Source organism: Vulpes vulpes, chromosome 12 (assembly GCF_048418805.1).
Source record: "Vulpes vulpes isolate BD-2025 chromosome 12, VulVul3, whole genome shotgun sequence".
Classification (NCBI taxonomy): Eukaryota; Metazoa; Chordata; class Mammalia; order Carnivora; family Canidae; genus Vulpes; species Vulpes vulpes.
Window position 1 is genome coordinate 321,800 of NC_132791.1, and position 23,299 is coordinate 345,098.

The 23,299-nt window shown below is 46.4% G+C and overlaps 1 protein-coding gene across 5 annotated transcripts in view; it reads right to left on the minus strand.

Annotated features, from left to right (window-relative positions):
• Nucleotides 1-176: 176 nt before the first annotated feature.
• Nucleotides 177-23,299, minus strand: part of CNTRL (centriolin) — a 78,829-nt gene continuing 55,706 nt past the window's right edge. For 4 of the 5 annotated variants that reach the window (XM_072727487.1, XM_072727486.1, XM_072727489.1 and 1 more), the window contains 21 exons: nt 21,918-22,231; nt 20,261-20,466; nt 18,047-18,239; nt 15,184-15,314; nt 14,913-15,053; nt 14,685-14,811; nt 13,723-13,887; nt 12,828-12,987; nt 11,123-11,238; nt 10,829-11,046; nt 8,487-8,644; nt 6,784-6,857; nt 5,434-5,622; nt 4,788-5,013; nt 3,328-3,533; nt 2,833-2,973; nt 2,009-2,281; nt 1,854-1,916; nt 1,072-1,278; nt 640-731; nt 177-471 (listed from right to left, as the gene is read on the minus strand). In XM_072727487.1, the coding sequence (XP_072583588.1) occupies nt 675-731; nt 1,072-1,278; nt 1,854-1,916; nt 2,009-2,281; nt 2,833-2,973; nt 3,328-3,533; nt 4,788-5,013; nt 5,434-5,622; nt 6,784-6,857; nt 8,487-8,644; nt 10,829-11,046; nt 11,123-11,238; nt 12,828-12,987; nt 13,723-13,887; nt 14,685-14,811; nt 14,913-15,053; nt 15,184-15,314; nt 18,047-18,239; nt 20,261-20,466; nt 21,918-22,231 (3,365 nt within the window). In that variant the 3' untranslated portion in view covers nt 177-471; nt 640-674. The remainder of the gene's footprint in view (nt 472-639; nt 732-1,071; nt 1,279-1,853; nt 1,917-2,008; nt 2,282-2,832; nt 2,974-3,327; nt 3,534-4,787; nt 5,014-5,433; nt 5,623-6,783; nt 6,858-8,486; nt 8,645-10,828; nt 11,047-11,122; nt 11,239-12,827; nt 12,988-13,722; nt 13,888-14,684; nt 14,812-14,912; nt 15,054-15,183; nt 15,315-18,046; nt 18,240-20,260; nt 20,467-21,917; nt 22,232-23,299) is intronic. The other variant, XM_072727488.1, reaches the window with a different exon arrangement.

Genomic DNA, 23,299 nt, shown 5'->3' on the forward strand with positions numbered 1-23,299 from the left:
CAGTGGCTCAAAAATTTAAAAGTCCAACGGTTTGAACTTCCACCAGGTCAGACTCTGCTGATTTCCCACCAAGGAGTGTTTCTGGTTGAGGACAAGCCCCGATCCCGGCCTGACAGCGGCGCCCTCCAGCGCGGGGTCCGAGGCCTTTGTGCACATCCAAGAAACGTAACTGCACGTGACAGGCGCTTTTATCTTTTATTTTCCTATGAAAATAGATTTCCAAAAATAAAACGTGACGGTCTCCGTGAGAAAAGTCCTGAGTACACTGGCCCCGCAGCCGCCGAGTTTACCAGTTCGGGGCTTCACGTCCGCAGCCGCGGGCGCTGCTTTTACGGCAACACGTTTTCCAGGCCCAGAGACCAGCCCGGGCATCCGGGTTCCGCTCGCGGCTCTTCCCGCATGGACGCGGCTCTTCCCGCATGGACGCGCCTTCCCGTGAGCCTGGTGTCCGCGGACGCGGAGGAAGCGTCCCTGCCACAGCAAGAGCCACCGTGTTGGCGGGGCTGAGGGTGCCGGGGGTCGCGGGGGGGGGGGGGGGGGGGGGGAGGGGGGGGAGGGGCGTCCCGGCGCCTCGTCATCCAGGAGAAGCTTAGGTGACGGCAGGACGCGCTCAGCGGGGCTCCGGGAGGCAGCACGTACCGCGGGGACGCCGGGCCTCGGGGTCCTCAGGGTCCTCAGGGTCGGTGCGCGTCCAGCCGCGGCGACGGGCCTCGGGGGAGCCGCCGGGAGCTCTGCAGGGCGGGAGACAAGGCTCGGGAGGCCTCCCCTCGCTGCGCCCCGCCCCGCCCCCTCCCGTCGGGGCCTCCGCTTCTCTGTGGTTCCGGTGGTGTCGGTGTCGGGAAAGGCCCTTCCTGCCTCCGCTGCGGCCCCCGCCCCCCGCCCCGTCCGGCCCCCGCCCCCCGCCCCGTCCTCCACCTCGGCCGCTGCCGCCCGACCCCCGGCACGTGCAGCTCCCACACGCCGCCCGCAGGCGCCGCACACACCAAGCCCTGGAGCCCCGGGCGAGGGCCCCGCCGCCACCCACACACCCGCCCCCGGGGACCCGCAGGGCGACGGGGAGCTCGCGCTCACCTGGCTGGGCCGCGGCGGGCCGTCCTCGGCGAGGGAGCCCTCCGTGCGCGACAGGCTGCGGGTGGACGCCGAGTCCCCCGAGGTGCTGGTGACCAGCTCGCCCAGGGCGTCCACCTGCCGCCGCAGGCTGTGCAGGGAGCCCTCCGTGCGCCGCCGGCCCTCGCTCAGCACCTCGGCCTGCTTGGACATGCAGCGGCGGAGCTGGGCCTGGAGGCGGGACGGCGTGAGGCGGGCGGTTCCGCTCCCCTCCGGGCTCCCCGGGGCTGTGCGTCACCTGCGCCTCCAAGGGACACCCAGGGGCGGCCCCAGAGCCACCTCCCAGGCCCCCGGAGCCAACCCCATGACCAACTCCCATCTGAGGAGCCCTCGGCCTCACGCCGAACACGTCGCTGCCCCCCCCCCCGCCCCCCCCCCACCGCATGTCACCTACAGCCTTAACCCCAGATCTTGGGGCACCACTGAGGCTGCACCCTACACCCCAAAGGCTGCCCACAGGGGAGCGGCCCCGTGGGCCTCACGGGCTCCCGGGCGCCACGTGTTCCGGCCCAGCGGCCTCCCGGAGACGCCCAAGCCGCCCTCTAGGTCCGCAGCCTCTCGACCACCGGGCCCTCTGATACCACCGCGGCGCTTTGCTTTCCTGTCCCAAGGCCTCAGGTGTGAGCGAGGCAAAGCAGCGTCGCCCCGCTTCGAACGGACCCCTGGGACCCCTGCCACTCACCGGGCGGTGCCCAGCTCTGAGCCCAAGCCCCCCCCCCCAGCACCTCCTACTGTTCTAGGGCAACCTTGAGCCGGTCCTCGCGGTGGCGCAGCCTCTCCCGGAGTGCCTCTCCCCGCCACTGTTCATCCTTTTCCAGGGGGGAGGGACACATCAGAGTCCCCGCAGGCCCCCCCCACCCCCCCACCCCCCAAGCCCAGGGGGCCGCGGGCGCAGCCTTACCGCCACGTGAGCCTGACCAAAATTCAGTTTCTCTTCGCAAGATGATGGTCTGTCGCTCACGGTAAACGGGAAATTCTCTTTCAAGCTCTCCAAGCCTCCGCCAAGGTTCTCATTCCTTTCCAGAAGGGCCTCCAGGTCCGCTGGCAGTTCTGGAAGAAACTGGTTGAGATTCTTCAGGCTGGCTCGGATTTCATCTTTCACCTCAGATTTAAGTGTCTGCATCGCATCACTGATTTCCATCTGTCTTCTTTCCAAATCCTTTTGGTTTGTCATCTGAGGAGTAAGTCAAATACCATCAGGTGAAGTCGGGGACCCCTGGGAAGTGAACGGTCTCCTGTGTCACGTGCTTGTGGAACTTTCCACCCAGGACCAGACTCCCCCAGTCTAAGCGTCACCTGCCCTCAGCCTGGCTCCATGACGGGAACGGGGCTTTCTCCCGGGGTCAGCTCTTCCTTCCTGGGGACTTGGGCCACAATGACTTGTTTCTGGCATAAAATCTAACATTTCAACACAGTTCTCTTGGACGTGGTAAAATTTCATGAAGAACTGCCGTTTTTCTTCTGAAAACTAACATACGGAGGGAACTTGCTGAACTTAGGGGGATTTTAAAAGTACAAATGCTGTTTCCTTGTGGAGGTGCATTTCTAAATTTCAAGTCTACAAACACATTTCACTTAAAGGACATTGTCATCCTCGGCTTTGACAATCTCCATGAAGAAATATTCCTGTGAAAAGAACTATCCAAGAAGGGCAACCTGTCCGACGGAGCCCAGCGGGGAGGACACCGGGGGAGGGGGGAGGGGGGAGCGTGGCCCCGGGCGCACCTGTTTCCTGAGCTCCACGTACTCGCGCTGCATCTGGTTGAGCTCCCTCATCAGGCGCCGGGCCCGCTCGTGGTTGTCCTGGGCCACCTGTTCGATGGTTGCCATCTCCCTCTGCATGCAGCTGTTCTCCTGCTTTTGCTCCTAGCGAAGGGGGAGGGGGAGGGCAACGATGGACAAAAAGGTCTCTGGAGCCTTCTCTCCCAACCGCACGCCCCGCCCCCCCCCCAGCCCGGGGCGGGGGAGGTGCTCTCGCCTTTGTGCCCACGTGGCCTGCTCACGTGGCCCCCGCTCCTGCCAGCTGGGCTGCCCCAAACGCGGGCAAACCTACCACCAGCTCCAAGACGGAGTTGTGCACGCAAATACACCAGAACCGACCTTTGCGTAGGGACTGGGTGGACAGGTGATTTGTTTTCTCGACGCTCAGAAGCAGCGAGCTTTAGTTTAAAAATCTAAATGCATTATTTCCTCGGAGGCTGCAGGGCAGCAGGCACTCACCAGAAGGTTCTTCTCCAGCTGGCTCCGCTGGATCTTAAGGGCTTCCTTCAGGCTGGCCACCTGCTTCTCGGCTTTCTTTCTTTCCGTCAGGAACTGGTTCCGCAAGAGGCTGAAGTCCGCCCTCATGGAGTCCGTCTCCTTCTGCAGGGCCAGCAGCTCGTCTGACTTGGCCAGTAACTGCTGCTCCCGTTCTGAAAGCTGCCGCTCTGAAATGAGCATTTTCAGTTTAGCCAGAGGCCCTGGGTGGGCTGCGGGCGGGCTGCGTCATGGCGTGCCACCCACGCCGGCTCCCCGGGTCTTCTACGTGCCCCGCCCCACATCACCCCAGAAAGAGGCCCACAGGAAGGGGCCTCCTGGCACAGCTGGGTCCTGCAGGGCCGGTTCCGGAGCGACACACAGCTCCTGCCTTCCCTCTGAGCGTGAGACCAGGGAGAACGATCCCAGGGGCAGGGCACATGCGCACACGACTGAAAGGCTTTCTGTGCGCCTGACCGCTAACCCAGGGAGGTGCGCCGACACCCCTCCTTCACGGGAGGCAGCTCGGTGGAAAGATCACGGGCACGAGCCCGGTCTTCTACAGGAGGCGCCTACTTCCCAGTGTTCAATGGGAATCTTGTAGGCAAACGTGTAGGAAGCACACGGTGAGGACTCGGTAAGTTGTGCTTAAAAAGAACCGTGACGTAAAATCCATGTTTCTAATCACGCTCTTTGGAGCAACAACCCCGTGCAGACTTCACTTCCACATGTCTGCTGTGGACAGACTCAGCACATCTGGCGAGTTTCACTTTCACCACGAAATGGTTGGGTCTGAATGGACCAAGAGTTGCGGGGGAAAAATTAGGAGTCCTAACCCTTTCACTGAGGCCACCGCAGGGAAAAGAACATTTTCTGAGCATTATTAAACCCCGAAGTAAGAAAGAGAAAAGATCATTTACTGACGTGGGAACAATCATTTACCCTGGATTCCCACGTCAGTGTCACGGATACACGGCTCAAGAGGGAGCCAACCGACACGACAGCAAGTACCTAGTATTTTGGTACCATTCACGACGTCCAATTGGGACCCAGACAGAATTGGTAATATTGTTTTCTGATTGGCTGAGATGAAATGGATCATTGTTTCCTAATCTCAAAACAGTGTGCTTCAGCGAAAGCCTTCAAAGTGCCTTCTGGAATTCCTTTGCCTTAACGTCTCTCCCTGTGGCAACATTCTCGAAGGTGGCAATATGGTGAAGTCAAAGACCTCACAGTCTCAGAATCAGATCCCATTTCCACAAAAGACAAATGCCCTGTGCCTCTGCGCCTGTTGTCACCTCTCACGGGCTAGCAGGATCCACCAACTGGGCATCTCCTCCCGGCGCACCTCTGGGCCATGGCCAGGCTCTGGGTCTCCTCGATACACCTGACAAGACAACCAGCGTGCCCCACCGCCCCGCAGCGCCATGTTCGGGAACACGTACTGGTCTGGGAGAGCGTCTTCTCCAGGGTCTCGCTCCACCTTCCCTCCTCCTGCAAGGTCCTGACACGCTCCTCAGCCGCCAAGAGCTTAGCGAGCACCTGGTCCAGCTTGCCTTTCTGCTCCATCAATTCCTTTTCCAGCTGTTGCTGCTGCTCCTTCAGAGTCACTTTACTAGCTTCTAACTTTTTTTCTTCACATTCTCGCTCTTTCTGGAGTCTCTGAAACATCTTAATAGAGAACCACCTTAGTCATAAAAGAACAAACACAGCATGTCCCAATGAGGGAACCGTCATGGACACTAGCCAGGTTCCAGCTCAAGAGAAAGCAGGAGAGGCGCACCGGGACAGACCGGGAGTTCCCTTTACCGAGGCAACTGTGCCGACAGCTCCCCGCCGGCTCGAGATGGGGTTCGTGCAGCGGGTGGCCTGGCGCCATCCAGATTCTCTACGGGACCGGCGTTCTGTGGTCTTAATGGTCCACAGACACTACTCCCCAGAGAGTCAGAGCGCGGGGTAAGATCCCTCCCGGCTAAGCGGGTAGCCCAGGGAGCTAGCCCCACGGGGGGATCCTCTGCACAGCCTCTGCCCGGGAAAAGCTCACCCGAGTGACACTGGGATCCTTGCTGTAAAGTCATAAACGTGTAGTACCATTTCTTGTTGGGCGAGCTTCGCCTCGTTTCCTTCAATCTCCTTCTGAAGCCCTTGAAGCTGTTGCTGCTTTGTCTCCCCTTCTTTCTGGCAGTCTTCAAACTTCTTCGTCCATTCACCCACGTCCTTCTCGAGCCTGGTCTGTTCGCTGAGCAGTGCGTCCTTGCGCTTGGTGGTGCGGAGCACCTCCTGTATGTGAAAGAACAAATGGAAACTACCCACAAAGCCTTCTGTTCTGGGGCTGCCAGTGCCCCTCCTGGTATCAGCCAAGTCTGACACAACAGGCACCAAAGTCCCACATCCTTTATCATCCCAACAAACTTATTTTAAGGCACCCAGACTACAATTTAATCATCAGCTTTTCCTCTTTTTAGTATCTGAAAAGTAAGATGACAGAAGATGTCACAACCTAAGAGGCCCAGTTCTTCTGAACTTTAGTTGCTTCGTCACTGAGGTGGGAATAAACAACACCCACCTCCAAGAGTGCTAGGAAGATTACGGAGAGCTGTGAATAAGGCTTAATTCTAATGGAAAATGAACCTAAAAGTCATGGTGTTGTTACTATTTGGGACATTTTTGTGGGCTGAAAAAATGACAAAATAAATTCTTTTTTCTGCAAGGAACCCAAATTAAACATTTTTGAAAACATTACTGTATTTCTAACAACACAGAAAATATTCATTAGAGCTCATGTAAGAAGCTTTTAAAGATGGAATACTTTGTTCTAGACATCTCAGAAACACTGAGTCCTAAAGGCAGCTGGAAGGATTCAGAGGTCTAATCCAACCTCTAATTTACATGGTGTGGAAACCGAGGCCCAGAACTTGCTTGAGGTCCTTTGAAACTCAAATTATATAGCACTATTCTCACTGGACAACACTCGGTTATCTTCAAGGAGACTATAAGAAGTGGAAGGGTCGAGAATCAGCTCCACCGAACATCTGACAAGATGCAGGCCGGTTACTCTGAAGTTGGCCGTTCCTCTGCTGCTCAATAAGCGACCAAGTCTAAGCCCGGCCTCTGGAGGCCTGGTCTGTGCCACGGATAAGACATGGTCCGTCTGGTGCCTGGAGCCCCCACAGGGGGCTGGCCGAGGTTTTAGGCTCTGGTCTAGCCACCATCTTCCTTATTACCTTTGAGTAGAACTTTGAATCAAGAGTTCTGGGGCTAAAATAAATGAGAACATCACTGCTCTGCACCCAAAGTTTTGTGGACAGATGACTGTGTTACATCAACGGCCCTATGACACCTGCAGGTATGAAAAGGAACCAACCTACCTGATTTGTTATTTTAACCAATTGTCTGCAGGCCTTCAAGATACAACCAGAAGATTACATTTATTAAGTTTACCTGTTCTGCTAGGTCCAAATGCTCCTGGACATCAGCTAGTTCCTTCTGTAATGAGTTTACTGCTTCTTGTTTTTCTACAGAAATAACATTTACATTACATAAATACTTGTATGCATTTTCTAAATTCCCATCAGCCCTCAAAAAAAGTAGGAACTGAATGTAAACTTCTGTTAAAGGTATGGCTACGCTGTACCATCTTATTAAAAGATCAAAAGAAAGAGTTAACATGTATAACCTGGGCTTGGAGCTCAGGTTTTTAGATTTACATGTTCAAAACCTTCATAATAAAAAAAAATTATAGATAATACCCAGGGTTGATGATGTGCATGGTTTAAAAATGAAAACCTTCTACACTGCTGCTAGAAATATAAAGGGAGACAATCTGGGAAAAGATCTTATGTGCATGCTGGCTTTGTCACTAACCAGCTCTAGGTCCTTGAGGAAGTCATTTCTCACTTAATTCACAAGGAAACTAAGCTTAAGTTTCCTCATCTGTAAATGGGTGAAACAGTTTCTATCTCATAAAAATATGGCAAGGATTAATAAAAAAATGCATATAAAATCCTTGCATCTTGTCTAAGACACAGAAAGTGTTCAAAAGAACATTGTTAGAATTATTTAGTTAACTTCTAATCATGAATAATTACCAAGATTTGGTAATAAAGGTATTATCTGCATCTTTGTTTTTTGTTTTAGAACTATACACACACACACACCCTGAAGGAAAACTCTGGAAGGATAATCACCACACTGTCAACAGGAATTAGCTCTGAGGGGTGAGGTCAATAGTAACTTTTATTTCTTCTTTTTGCTTATGTTTTTAAATTGTTCTTTAAGGAACATGAACTAATTTTTTAAACAGCATTACTGAGATATAATTCACATACGATGCATTTCACCCATTTTAAAGTATGCAATTCACTGGCTTTAAGTATATTCACAGAGCTGTGCAAACATCACTACAATCTAATTTTAGAACATTTCTGTCACTTCTAAAATAAATCCCATACCCATTAGCATGAATTATTTGGATAATAAGAAAAGCCAACAATTAAAAGAACCCAGGAGGCAGGGACCAAGGGGCAAAGACGGTTTCCATCGGAATGGACAGCAGTCCCCGTGGGGATGATCTTTGATTAACATTTCTTCTGGGAACAGCTGAGTTCTGGTTTTGTTTTTCAAGACTCTGCCTCAGCAAGACGTGAAAAAGAGAAGAGGCTGCAGAAACTCCTGATTCCAGGTATGATGATGGAGGAGGGCCACTGGGAAACCCTCCCTGAACAAGGGCCTGTGTCCTTCCCCAACAGCTGGTGGATGAGGAAGGTAAACGTCTGCTCCAAAAAGCAGGTAAGTGGACAGGCATCCGTCCTGAGTGTGCACGCCTAGGCACGGCCCCTGTGCACTCGCATACAAATGCGGTTGTGCCTGGAGCCCCCTCCCCAGGGATCTGGCATGACTGTCCTGCAGTTCTACAAATGCGCACGTCTGTCTCACTAACTTTCTGTATAGTTTATGAAAGTGTTAATATAGTTTTGATAAGGGAATATTTTTAGCCTATAAAATCTGACTTCTCATCCTTGTATAATAGACTCCAAATATGGAAAAAAACAAAAGGCTGTATACTCAGTAAAAAATAACGGGACGGGAAGGGGAAGGGGAAGCAAAGGACAGAAGGAAAGAGCCCCCCACCCCCACCCCCACACCTTGTAGCTGCTGCTGCACCACTGTCAGGTCTTGATGCAGGGAGAGCTTCTCCCTGTTTCGTTGGTCCAACTCCTGCTGCAGCTTCCTGGCGTCCAGTTCCAACTTTTCTAAGCGTGCCCGCTCCATCTCGCTGTCCTCTTCCGCAGCTGCTAGAACCCTACCAGGCCAGAAGAGTAAGTCACACCACCAAACACGAAATGTTCAAGCACACACAAGACACACGTGTGACACTTTCACAGTGTAGTTACGGACCACGAGTGATTATGAATCTTGACAAAATTTAAGGTTCTTCAACTCATTTTCAAAAGATATCTTACTTTCAGCTTTCTCAACAGGAGAGTTTTTTGAAAAACGACTCACTAAAGTTTTATAAAAATCAGGGATAAAAATGTGGAGAGTGGCGTGCCTGGGTGGCTCAGTCGGTTAAGTGCTGCCTTCAGCTCAGGTCATGATCCTGAGGTCTTGGGATCGAGCCCCACATCAGGCTCCCTGCTCAGTGTGGAGTCTGCTTCTCCCTCTGCTCCTGCTCCTGTGCTCTCTCTTACTCACTCTGTCTCTTGAATAAATAAAACCCTTAATATAGATAGCACGCAGAATTCTAAAAATCTGGTGATTAAAATAAATCGCTACCTTCTGATTAGTGAAAAGCAGGAAATACAATTGTCCAAAAAACAGGCGTGCGTGAGCTGTCTCTTACATGATCGGAGTCATACAGTATGGGCTTGTTTTTGTGTGGCTTTTTTCGAGCACAGTCACTTTGAGATTGGTCCATGGTGTTGTACCAATACTGCACTCCCTTTTTATTGCTGAATAGTACTCTACGCTAAGGATATACTATAATTTGTCTACTCCTTCACGAGCTGATGGACATTTAGGTTGCGTCCAGGTTAAAGCTGCTATGAACATTAAAGTACATCATTCCCTGTATGAACATATGCTTTCAATTCTCATGAAAAAATAACTAGGAGTGGAATGGCTAGCTCTTCTGGTAAATGTATGTAAGAGTTTCTAAATAACTGACAGATTATTGTCCAAAGTGGTCTAACATTTTACCCTCCCAATTGTGTCTGAAAGTTCCAAGCCAGCATCTGGCCGTTCTAATAGGTGTGTAATGATATCCCATCATGGTTTATATTTGCATTTTCCTAACAGTTAATGATGCTGAGCATCTTTTTGTGTGTTTATCTGCCATCCATTCATCTTAAGTGAAATGTCTGTTCAAATCTTTTGCCCATTTGAAAAACTGGATTGTTTGGTTTCTCATAATTGACTTAAGAGAATTCTTTGTATATATATTCTCTGGGCACAAGCTCGTTATTGAAAATTTGTGGTTGCAAAGATTCTTCTCCCAATCTGTGACAGTCTTTTCATTATCTTAACAGTGTCTTTTGAGGAGAAGTTTTAAATTTTGATGAAGTTCAATTTTACTAATTTTTTCTTTTGGACCATGCTTTGGGTGTTTAACCCGAGGTCACAAAGGGTTTTTTTTCCCATTTTTTCCTAGAAGTTTTATTATATTTAAGGCTTTGCATTCATGTAAATGGCCCATTTTAAGGTAATTTTAAAGAACGGTATGGGTGTGGGCTGAAGTTCATTTTGGGGATTTTGGATATGCAACTGTTTCAGCAATATTTTTTGAAAATACCACCTTTTCTCTACAGAAAAAGAGACCTTTGCATCTCTGTCAAAATTGGTTGCCCACACGTTTGTGCACTTTGGACCTTCGATTCTCTGTTCACTGATTGCTTTTTCTATCTTTACGCCAGTACCGGTGTTTTGATTACCACAGCTGTATACTGAGTTTTGAAATCAGGTACTGTTAGACCTAAACTTTAGTTCTGTTTCAAGGTTGTTTTGGTGCCACAGCTATAAAATTTTAGATTCTATCCTATGTCCATCCTTTGCATTTCCACATGAATTTCAGAACCTGTCAATTTCTATTTTAAAAGTTTGTTGGGATTTTGACTGTGATTGTTCTGAATCTATGTATCAACTTGAGGAGAACTGGATCTTAACAGTACTGCCTTTCTACCCACAAACAGGGATCCCCCTCCAATTTTCTAAGTTGTATCTTCCAGCATTTATTTCACCTAAAAAAAAAAAAAAAAAAAAAAAAAAAAGAAATCTACAACACGTTATTTTATAAAGTGCTTTGGGGGGGGGGGGGAGCCTAAAAGTAAATACACCCAGAAATGCTACTGGTGAGCTGTACTGTGATACTGAATTCACGGTGTATTTATTCTTCTCCTTTTCTCCATTTTCCACTCTTTTTTACGGCGTGCATTATCATGCTTTAGCCTTCAGGAAGGGATCTTACAAGCCTATTGGTTTTTGCTCTCACCGTTTGGTCTGTGCCAACTTCTTTTCCCAGCTGTCCTGTTTTTCTTCGAGATCTTGCTTTTCTTTGCACAAAGACTCAACACACGACTGTAATGCTTGGGTCTCAGCAGTCATCCGCTCTACTTCCTGTGTGTTCCTCTGGAGGAGCTGCTTCTGCCACTCTATCTCCCCTCTTTGTCGCAGGGCTGCCTGCTGCAGACTCTCTAACTCCAGTTTCTCCTAAATCAGATAAAAGGGAACTCACACATGCCCAGAGAAAGACTGCAGTTGGCTAAGGGTATAACGGCTTTATTACCTCCAGCACTTCAACCCGAGTCTTCTCTAATTCAGACATCTTTTGGTCGTGTTGGAGCTTCAAACCTTGCAGCTCATTGTTTTCAAGTTGCAACATGTCCAGAATATTCTTTAGTTCTAAGAGGAACAGAGCATGGTCCATGCTATTATATGAAGTTGGAAACATTTACAAAATGCAACAGAATATAATGCTGTTGAAAAAGAAATAACAGGCCATCAAAACATATATATTGTGTTGAATTAAAGGACCTAACTGTACTTTTTTTTAAAGATTTTATTTACTTGAGAGAGAGAGAGAGAGAGCGCTCAAGAGTGGGGAGAGCAGAGGCAGAAACAGACTACCCACTGAGCAGGGAGCCCAAAGTGGGGCTTGATCCCAGGACTCTAAGATCATGATCTGAGCCCAAGGCAGACACTTAACCCACTGAGCCAACCAGGCGCCCTGGAGCTAACTGTATTTTAATGAAGAAAAAAAAAATCCTTTAAAATACTGCTAAACATTAACTTATTAATGTTAAACTTATTAATTTGTTAAAAAATTTTAATATAAGATTACAAAGATCTAGCTCTAAGAGCAATTACTCTATCTAAATGAATTTTAATAAAAAATAACTAGGAGAGGGACACCTGAGTGCCTCAGCTAGTTAAACATCTGCCTTCAGCTCAGGTCCTGATGCTGGGGTCCTGGGATCAAGCCCCACTTTGGGCTCCTGGCTCAGGCTCAGGCGGGAGCCTGCCTCTCCCTCTCCTTCTGTCCCTCCCCAATGCTTGTGCTCTGTCTCCCTCTCTCTCAAATAAATAAAAATCTTTAAAAAAAAATAAATAGGAAAAATGTTAAAATACATAAGCTGAACTCAGATAACAACTTTTTATCTTTTAAAATAATAGGTTTTTAAGTATTGATTATACAAATATTTGCTCACTATAGAATATTTCAAGAAAAAAGTAAAAAGAAAAAAATGAAAAATGAAAACCCACTATTATCCCACCATCCAAAGATGATCACTACTGGAATTTTGATGTATTTCCTTCTAGGAGGGCGCGTGCACATTCAAGTGTGCAGGTGAGGTGCACACGTGCACATGCGCACACACAGGCACACACATTTTCAAAACAAACTGGGACTATGTTCTATATTCAGTTTTACATCTATTTCTTCAGTCTTCCCATCAGCATTTTTGTATGCCATTAAATGTTTAAAGTATGGCTTTAAAATTGGCCAAGTTTCCAAATTTTATTGATATAAATTTTGCAGCAAGTATCCAATTCAGCCAGCTTAACTTGTGAGACAAGGAAATACTTACTTACTAAATAAATAAATACAATATTGCTGCAATGTATATGAATGCCTGCCCTCTCTCCGTAACCAGAAATGGGCTAAATGGTTCAATAGGTGTGACTTTTCAGAATGGAAACACTGGGGGATTGGTCCAATTTATTTTTCTATTAAACAGCCTGTTAAGTGGTCTTCCTTCTCCACACCATGGTTGGAATGATTATGACTATTTTGCTCTTAAATAAATTTCATCAATTTGAATGGCAGAAAATATCACATTCCTCTTATGATGCTGCTTTTCCTTATTCATTGTAACAAAGTCGAACTTTAAAAGAAGTTTATTTCACCATTTGTATTTTTTCTGTGATCTGGAATAGAGACATTTCCAAACTCAAACTAAATTTATAGGATTGTTCTCCTTTAAACTTACCAGTTTTATGTTTAGACATCTGCCCTAAAACTACCTGAAGATTGTCTTCCTCTTTTTCAATTTCCTGCTTTATGAGTGCAAGTTGAGTTTTTTTTTCACTGATCTGGACATTCAGTTCTCCTTTCTGAAAACTGAGTTCTTCCAGAAGAGATTTTACTTCCTACGCAAAAAAAAAAAAAAAAAAAAAAAAGAAAAGTCAACTCTGTTCCACAAAATTATGACTCAAAATTACACTGAAATCAATTTTTTTTATTAACTATCTCACAAAAATTTCACAATTCTGATCCGGAAACCAGTTCAATTTTGCCTTTTATGTCAAGAACCACACAGTATTTTATTTTAAACTAACATATTTCTGTATAACAGAAATAAGGAAGGCACACATTGCCTTCATTTAAAATGCATACGCAGTATTCACTAAGTGCAGGGCAATGCGTTAGAGAAAAGGCTGACTCTGATACATCTCCTACCCTCAAGAGTCTGAGCACCTTGGGAGAAATTAGGCAAGGATCATAAACACGATCCTGAAAGACTAAGATGCCCTAGGAAATGTGCAGAGTGCCCCCAGACTCAGGAGAGAGAGACTCCTTCCAAGTCAGGAAGTCTTCTTAGTGGCATGAAGCTGAACGATGAAGAAAGGGTAGGAGCTGGACATTCCCCAAAAGAAATTCCTGGAGAAGAAATGGTACGAGAGAGGCACAGAGACAGAGAACCTCTGTGGGAGAGCTACCGCCGCAGCTACCACCCGGATGCGTACCACCACATCAAACTGATAGTACAGAGGGGTCGAGATTCTGGAATCTGTATTTGCATTTGGAGGGGGAACCAGTTAAAATATCTCAAAATAAATCTACGTCATCCTAGGACTCTTAAGAAAACCCAGTGAAAAACACACCCTAATGTGATTGCACTTCTCAGTTACTTCGCTTTCTCCTAGTCTCAGCGCTTCCTGGAGGTCAGCTTTGGCCTGGACCATGCTTTCCTGGAGGAGATGCAGCTCTTCCTTCTTGTGTCCTAACTCCCTGTCCAAGACGGCCATCTCCTGCTGCTGTCCTGACACCTGGATTCAAGAACAGGGAAGAACGCAAAGCTTGACAAAGGCCATGCAACCTTCAGTGCTTGCTGTGATGGAGACTACTGGGTCCAGCTAAGGGTAGTGGGGGCAGTTAGGAGAGAGCCTAACTGTACTGATCCCAGCCGCAGGAGTGAGGAGGGCCAGGCCGGGGGTGCATGCATAAAATATCTAACAAAGATCTTGAGTTCACATACATAAAAGCACTCAAATCATAGGAAAAACAATATGATAATAAGAATTATCCCTCAAGTTATGGTTTTCAAAATACTTCCATATCTATACCCTATTCCATTCAACAACTGCCTTGGCAATGGAAGTCAGGCAGGGATTTATGCATTCTGTAAATTTAAAAATGACTTACAATTTTAAGGATAGCACACACTTTTTTATGTAAAAAAACAGAAAATACAGACATGCAAAAGGGAGAAAACAAAATATTCATAATGCCCCCTTATCAGATGACTGCTTTTGTGCTTTGATATAGACTAAAAATACAAGTGTTCATAAACACATTTAGCATAAGTGATCTCAGGATGTATCCTGTTTTGAGACTCACTTCTTTCACTTAACAATCTATTGAGTTGGGATTCAAATTTGGGTTGGATTCTACTCTTAATCACTAGGAGATACAGCTTCATTTATGCTTTATATCTTATCTTGTATTTTCCAGTCTTTTCTACCATCAGACATACATTACTTTTTTATAACTATATAGGATGATTATAAATGATATAGGTTTCAAAGCAGCACGAACTGGTTCTTCAAGGCACCTGTTGCCATACCTGACTTTTCAGATTTTCCAGCTCCGCTTTCTTGGCCTGCAGGAGGGTCTCCGACTCTTTAAGGACCTGCAGGTGCTGATCCTCATTGTGCCGTGCAGTCTCAATGTCCTTCTGGAGTTTCTGCAGCCTACAAACACCAGCAGTACTAGACCAGATCTGAAGTGAGGCTGAACCCCTAGAGCTGTCTTCCACCATGAGCCCCTTAAGCCCGACACAGGCTGTACTTACTCTCCTGTCAGTACTTCCTTCTTCTTGTTTAGGCTCTGGAAGTCTGAGTCTTTTGCTGCAACAACTTTGTTTATTTCTTTCAAGATTTCCTCTTGCTCCATTTTGTGCTGCTCCAAATCCTTCGTGTCAGCCTGGAGCAATCTGAAACACACTGCTTTATTCTCCAAGGCCCCTTAGACTTAACCTGCATTATTCATCATTAGGCAATTATTATCCTTTTAGAACCAAACTTCTCACGAATCTCATGGAATAGCTGAGGGACTCCACCTACCTCAGCTGCTGGTCGGCTTTGACGAGGTTAATGGCAGTTTCCTGGGCTCTCCTTTCTAACTCCTCAGCATCTTTCTCAGTTTGCAATAAATTTCTCTTGGCATCAGTGAACTTCTCAACAGCATGTTTTGTCTAAAAAAAGGCACTCTCGTTAAAAGGAATTCAGTTACCATATTCCCTCACAGCCATTGGCGGGGGGTGTAGGTTGGTACAACTCTTTTGGAAAACAACAAGGCAATCCAAAAAGACTGATTAAAATGTTCATTCACTTTGACTCTCCAATTCTCAGAAAAGAACTCAGAGGAGTAAAAAAAACTACTGCACAAAAATGTTCATTGTATATTGATATACAACTTGACAAATAATAGATTAAATGATAATGCATCAGCACAATGGAATACTGTGTAGCCTTTAAAATGGAAGAATGTTAGTGATATTACGTTGGCTGAAAAAAAATAAATTTAAAATGGCAGAAGCACTCTAAGAGGGAGGCTATGAATCTTTTTACTTAAAAATAATCTATAAATTGTTACGCTATTTTTTTAATTAAAAATATTTCCAGGAACAACAAACCGATTTTACCAATATTTCCTCCTCAAAGAGATAACTGCTGTGCTGTATTATCATGCTACATAAAACTTTATTAAAGATGATTCATTTATGGATGAGAAACACAAATACTAAATATTTTTGTTGATTTAAAAATCTTCCCATACAGGATATGGCCAAAACAGATTTTTTTTTTTTCCTTTTCAAAAACACATGATTAGTTTTCTTTTTTATCAACTTGGTTTCCTTTTTCTCTCTAAAATAAGAGGCTTAAAACGATGTCATCAAAGGTCCAGAAATAGTGTCTGGTTTGCACTTCGTTGAGCAGTGACTCACCTTCAGGCAAAACACTCGGGTTCTGCGCTTGCACTAAAGTCACAGGCTTCTGTTAAACTAGTCTACTAAATACCTCGTGTGGATGCAAAAGGGTCGGCAAGCTCCTAAACAGCTATTTTTTAAGTTAATTAACGTATAGTGTATTCTCAGTTTCAGAGGTAGAGGTCAGAGATTCCTCAGTTGCACACAGCACCCAGTGCTCGTTCCATCATGTGCCCTCAGTCATGCCCATCACCCAGTGACCCCATCCACCCACCCCCCTCCCCTCCAGCGACCCTCAGTTTGTTTCCTAGAGCTCAGCATCTCTTACGGTTTATCTCCCCCTCTGTTTTTGTCTTATTTTATTCTTCCCTCCCTTCTCCTACGGTCATCGGCTTTGTTTCTTAAATTCCACACGTGAGTGAAATCCTACGGTAATTGTCCTTCTCTGACTCACTTATTTCGCTTAGCAGAATACTCTCCAGTTCCATCCACATCATCGCAAATGGTTAAGGTTTCATCTTGTGACGGCAGACTGGTATCCGCCTCGAATATAAACCACGTCTCCTTTATCCATTTGTAGCAGCCGGTGCTTCACCGGACTTCCTCCCATGTCAGCATGCTGGGCTCGGTCAGCTTCGACAACAAAGCACTGGACAAAATGCACCGTGTGCTCTGCAAAGTCCCATCTCTAAGTCTTCGGTCTCTTTCTACGTTAGGTTATAAACCACCACTCTCTTCCATCCTCCTCCCTTGCAGCAAGCTGCCTCCCTGAGTTGTTTTGGGAGGAGGAAGGAGGAAGAACTTACTAGCTGCAGTTCACTTACGATCTCTGCCTACTACCGGATCATTAATTTTCTTTTCTATCCCGGTGATAAATTCCTCTCTAGTCCTGCTCACAATCATCTAACATGTAGAAAGAGGAACAGATCATCTGAAGAGACACTAGGATGTTTTTCCATTCTTATTAAAGCCATCACTCAGACTTTCTCTAATACATCCTTCGTTTCGGTTCCTGGGTAATAGATTTCTGTTCATTTAGATCCATCCATGTTGAGATAACAACATAAAAATAGTAGTTCCTGAGATGCTCCACGTGGGTCTGGGACTTCTTTACGCTGGAATTCTCCTCAAACTAAGCAAGCTCTCTTGGCGAGGCAGAACTTGAGCTGTGCGACCCTGGGCTAGGCGACCTGGGATAGCCACTGCCCTCCAGGGCTGCCAGGAACGTGTAATGAAGCACTATTTATAAAACATAGTAGAGTAGAGGCCCAATGAAAGGTAGCTCCTTTTCCCTCTTGATTTCCTTCTGTTGAAGTCTCAAGAACACTACCTCAGACCAAAAAATATTTTATTTTATATCAAGTTGGAGAACAAAGTAATAGAAGGAAAAAGTCTTCTGAGATCCATTGCTGTTTTAGAAGAATAGAAGACTGACCTATTTAATACAGAGATCCAAAAGCCAAATAATTTAAAAAAGAAACACACAGGGTAAGGAAGTGAGGTGCGTTAGTGACTTCAGCAGCTTTCAATATGCTACTTCATTTAGAGCCACCCAGGTGGCTCAGTCAGTTAAGCATCTGCCTTCAGCTCAGGTCACGATCCCACTGGTCCTGGGATCGAGTCCCACATTCGGCTCCCTGGCTCAGTGAGGAGTCTGCTTCTCCCTCTGCCCCTCCCCCCAACTCTTGTGTGCATGCTCTCTCTCAAATAAATAAATAAAATCTTTATTTAAAAAAAAAAAAATATATATATATATATGCTACTTCATTTAACCCTTAGTGAGCAGCCTTGGTATTCTTGGCCTGAAATGATAGATTAGGAGAGCAAAGATGGGGACTTAGGTGGCTTGCCCAAATTCTCACAACTCCTTAACTAGCAGACTGCAGCCCAGAACCCAACTGTCTGCCTTGGACGACTGCGTTCTCATCATGTTTTCTTTCTCGTCCTTCAGACTGCCGACAGTAAGCTGCCTCACCCCAAACCACAACAGAACATACTTTCTCTTTCGTGCATGAAAGTTCACTTTCAGCCTCCGTCAGCAGCCGGTCGGCTTCCCTGAGCTCTGCACGGCGCTTCAGAAGGGTCCTCTCAATACATTCAATTTCATCGACAATATCTTCATGGTGTTTGAGTGACTTCTCTATTTCTAGATCACTCACAAGACTCTCAACGTTTCCATCAATGAAATCTCTAAAAAACACACACATTAAGACACTTAAAATGTAGACGATACAGACACTTGCAGCCTGATAAAAAGATGTATGATGATTTTCTCGTTTCATATGAGAAGTGGTGGGAGAGAGAGACAGCTACATTGGATCATGTTCAGGCCTACGTTTACCCTTTTATTCAACATGGTGACTGGTGGGAGCACGTCAACAGCCCAGTTAAGCATCCAATTCTTGGTTTTAGCTCAGGTCTGATCTCAGGGTCTTAGGATCAAGCCCTGCATCAGGCTCTGCACTCAGTAGGGAGTCTGAGATTCTCTCTCACCCTCGGCCTCTGCCTCTCCCCCCGCCCCCGGCATGCATGCACATGCTCACGCTCTCTCTAATAATTACATAAATCTTTTTAAAAAACATGGTATACTGCTGACACTAAGTGCACAGTACGTATAAAGTATGATGTAGTTGTTTTCTTTCTTTTTTTGGAGAGTAAGCATTTGTCAAGACGATGTTGATATTTCTATTCTTCTGTGGTATAAAAATAAACTACTACCATGATAATCACCCATTCCCTTGAAACTATCTTTCAAGTCGTAGCTCACCAGCTGCCTCAAAGACTACCTAATTTTGTGATTTCCTGTTTTGCTGGAATAAAATTATAGTGACAGTATTTGACAAATCAGAAAGCAAGACACAGGATTGACTAACTCAAGGCTAACATGTCAAAATTACTTGAAAATGAAACTATGACAGAAAAACATGAAAATAAATTTACCAACGTATTAACAGATTCTTTCTCTTTACATGAAAGCACACAGACGATCTTTACTTTCTTCTTTGGACATGTTATGTTATCCAAATCTCTTACAATGATCATTTACTATACTTTTATGCCTAGAAAAAGAAGTGGTGATTCCACTGCTTTACTATCCTCCCTCCAAAAACCTCACAATAAAAACCCTCTCCCCCATCACATACCTACAAAAGTAACAGCATGATCATCTATTGAAACCCTCAAACATCTAGTCCCCATCTTCTCTTGGTCTGACCCTTGCTTTTCCCTGCCAGGTCTACCAGCCAGTCACATGTGAGCTCCAAGAAGGCTGAGACTAGAGCTCACTCACCTCTGTGACCGCCACAGATCTTCCCCCAACCTTGGTGCCTGGACCAGTCTGGCTTACACAACAAAACACTGGGGAACCATCCTAACTCATGGGCTATTGCAGAAAATGGGCTTCTATCCATCTGACGCACTCAGCAGATACTGCATTTGTTAATGGACCCTGTGCCCGATGCTGGTGCACAAAGAGAGAGGCTCAGCTACCGACCCTGGGCTCCTTACGTCGTGGTGTGAACAGTGCGATGCCCAAGGTTGCCAACCCCAAACTGCGGGAGCCACAGATGAGAAAGGCTTTATGTGAGAGGGGATCCCTGACCTTCACCTGTAAAGACAGATGGGAGAGGGGCAGGCTCAGATCCGTAGCTATGTGAAGGACAGAATGGAGAGGGGGCTGGATGTGGGAGGCCAACGGGGAAGCTATTATCACGACTGAGGTTGACACATGATTAAAGACCAGGGCAGCAGTGATAAAGGAGACCAGCTTGACAGCTATGTGTGCCTATTTGTAGGACCTGGACACCAGCTGGAGGTTTGGGGAAGCAGGGAAAGAGGAGCAGAGGACAGCTCGCATGTTTTTAGCCAGGGTCACTGGGGAGGGCAGATGGCAATGCCCTTCTCCACGAAGGCCTCCAAGAAGAGCTGATGTGGATTCCTGGCCAAGAGAACGAGACTTGTGCTGTGCAGCCTGGGGGTCACCCCACAGCTGTTATTTTAATGTAAATTCCACTCTGTTCCTTACTTCCACTAGCCACATTTCAAGCGCTCGACAGGTACATGTGCTAGTGACCACTGTTCTAGATGGCAAAGGGCTACAGCATTTCCAGGATCACAGGGAGTTCTGCTGGACAACACTGATTTGGGTCACCTTAATGAGCCAATACCGTATTCATCAGAATTATTAAGATAAAACGGCTAATAATAGTTACTTTCGCTGTTGATGTTTTTGGATGGTTCTATGTAATTCTTCTACTTCATGCTCTAAGTCTTTCTTCTCTTGCAAAAGACCATCAATGTTATGCTGCAGCTCTGCGAGTTCTTTCTCCGACTGCTGCTTGGGTGCTTTCATGCACTGTTCCCGTTTCCCAGATTTTAAATGCTGCATTATGTCTTCTAATCTAGAAACTTCATTCTCCTGAACAAAGAAAAAAATGCAGTACTGTGAACATGACCAGATGGTCCTCTTCCTTCTTGCAAAAAGCTGTAATTAACTGTGCTCGTAGGGCTACCAACCACATGAAAATGGCGGTAGCTAGCTTCTAAGACTTGAGAATGAAAAGAAAAATTAAACCAAGCCAATTTTTCACATCCCACAGATGAAACTGATGAACTAACAGAGCTTTTAACTTTCCCATCAGCCCCGCTAAGGTCGGTACACATTCACCAAGCACCTCTTATGTATAATCTCTACCTCCAGGGGTCAGCAAGAGCAGAAGGGACAGAACAGAGGTCTCTCTCTCCTCCGGGCACAGGGGAGGGGAGTGGTCTGGAAGGATGCCCAGAGGGAGAGGGGTCGTGCCTGGGCTCTGAGGAATAGATGACATGGGGAAGATCAAAGCCGAAGAAACAACAGGCACAAATGCACAGAGGTCTAGGAGGCATGCGAGAAAAGGACAGAAGAGCGGGGAACCACTGGCAGGTAACAGAAGCTGCTTAAGGGGGGACCACATGCCGAGCGGATGGCACCGCGGTGAACACACGTGCCGATGCATGGCAGGGCCACGCGAGTGACTACCCTGTCAACTCCGGGAGCACGTACAGGCAGGCCCTCGGCAACTAGTCTGACCGACTGTCCTAGTCCTTGTCTTCCTCTCACTCTGCTGGGAGGAAACGGAAAAGCTAAAGAGCTCTAGGTCTCTATAGAGTTTGAAGGAGGAGTTCGTAGTGCATTTCGTAGTTCTTTAGAACCAGAGGTCTAAAGCAAGCTAGTGACTAGGAAGTAATCATTTTCTGAAATCTAGCCTTAGGGTAAGCATATGAAATATACTAAGAATTCACACAGTTAACGATACTTCCTACAAAGAAGAAACGTTACGCGATCGTTAAAATACGGCTTTTAAAAACATTTGTAAAACCGTGGGGAAATGCCTGATGTGAAACGTGAAAAACAAAGTATGAAATCTGTGTATAATAACAATTATGAAAATAAAAAAATAATCATGAATCTCACCACCCAGAGGTAATCCCCACCACAGCCTTGCTGTATGCTCCTATGTGTGGATACACAAGCACACACGTGTATGTATCCATGTGTGTGCAAATGCAGCCATTACTACATGAATAGACCTACACGTACATATCAATACTTTTCAACAGAAAAACATACAACAAAGTCTCCAAAAATGGTTAATTTCTGGACTGAAAGCATTTTGTTATGAGATGGTTGGACATGTTTGCAGACTGGCCTGGTACCCTCACCTTTGACCAGAGTATTTTAATCAATGCTTGCTCCATTCTAAACATTCAACCTTACAAACACACTTGGGACATAATCCATTCGTAGAGAGTTCATGTCATTACACACATAACCATATTCAGTCTCCCATGGGAGCAGTGTGGGAGCAGGTCTTACGTCTTTCCACTTACCAAGTTATGGTGTTCTGGGACATTGCAGTGCAGCACACCCACGGGGATGAGGGGTACGGAGAAGTTGGGAGGTGGAGGCCCATACACGATGGGAGCCCCAACAGGAGGTGGGCCATAAATAACAGTGCCAAGGTCAAGAGGCTGGCTATTGTTGGGGAAGGGAGGAGGGGGTGCATACAGGGCCATGCCCTGGGGTACAGGAGAACCATCAGGAAACACGGTGTACATCATGTATCCAGGAGGAGGAACAAATGGGTGGTCTTCTTGGTCATCTAGCTCGCTCTCTTCCTGGCTATCTCCTCCACTGCCTGCGTCTTAAAAAAAGAAAACAGAAGAGTGTTTTGCTCCTGTGGCTTATTAGGTAAACAAATTTAGTAAAGACGAGCAGCATTTAAATTAAGGTCCAAATCCTTGAGACCTAAGAATGAAACTTTGCAAAAAAAGGTCAAAAGCACTTTTGAAAAGCAGACCAAAACAAGGATTCATTCATGTTATTTTCAGTGGCTGATACTTGAGTTTTTCCCACGCCTATCTCTTGATTCGCTTTTTTTTCTGTCTTCATTTGTTCATTTTATTCAGCAACCATTTGGGTGCCTGCTTCAGGCTACAGCAGAGACCAAAAGAGATGCAGAGAGATGAGCGGTAAGAACCTCAGCTCTCAGCACTTCCACGACCATGATGCATGGCTCTCTCTTAAGCTGCTGGCTCTCCTGCTTGTCTCCCTGACAAGCGGGATCTACATTTATCACTGATGACAACAGCCTAGCACACAGCAGGCAGGCACTCAATAAGCAGCTCCTGAATAAACAAATTCTCCGAAGGTGATACTCCTATTTTACACTCAACACTTTCAGAGGAACGACATAATTTGCCTAGGATCACACAGCAACATAGTGAAAGAGCTAGGATTCACTTCAAGGGTCACTCTTCCTCCTGGACCTATGACACTTCATTCTAGTCAAGCTAATCAATGCCACGATACAAGGATGTAAGCAACTGCCTTGCTCCAGGAGTGCAGGTGAAGAAGCCACTCAGGTGGCCTGGGTCAAGCGGGGCGGAAGGTGGCTCCGTAGAGGAGTGCTGTTTGAGGCCCTGAGTCTTGTTGAAGGTTGAGCAGGAATAGGTTTGGGAGAGGAAGTTAGAAGCACATTCCAAACACAAGGTTTAAAACCTAGAGGTGTACCTTCTGGAGGTAAGAGGAACATGGCATGCTATGGGTATCTTAGGATGCTAGACGGCTGACCTGCAGGACAGTAATGGGAGGGGAGACAAGAGGGCACTGGCCAAGGCCACAGCAAGGAGGGCCTAGCAGAGTCAGCTAAGGAGCCTGGACTATATCTTATGGGTTTCAGGCAACCAATAAATGAGAAGCGAAACTTCCC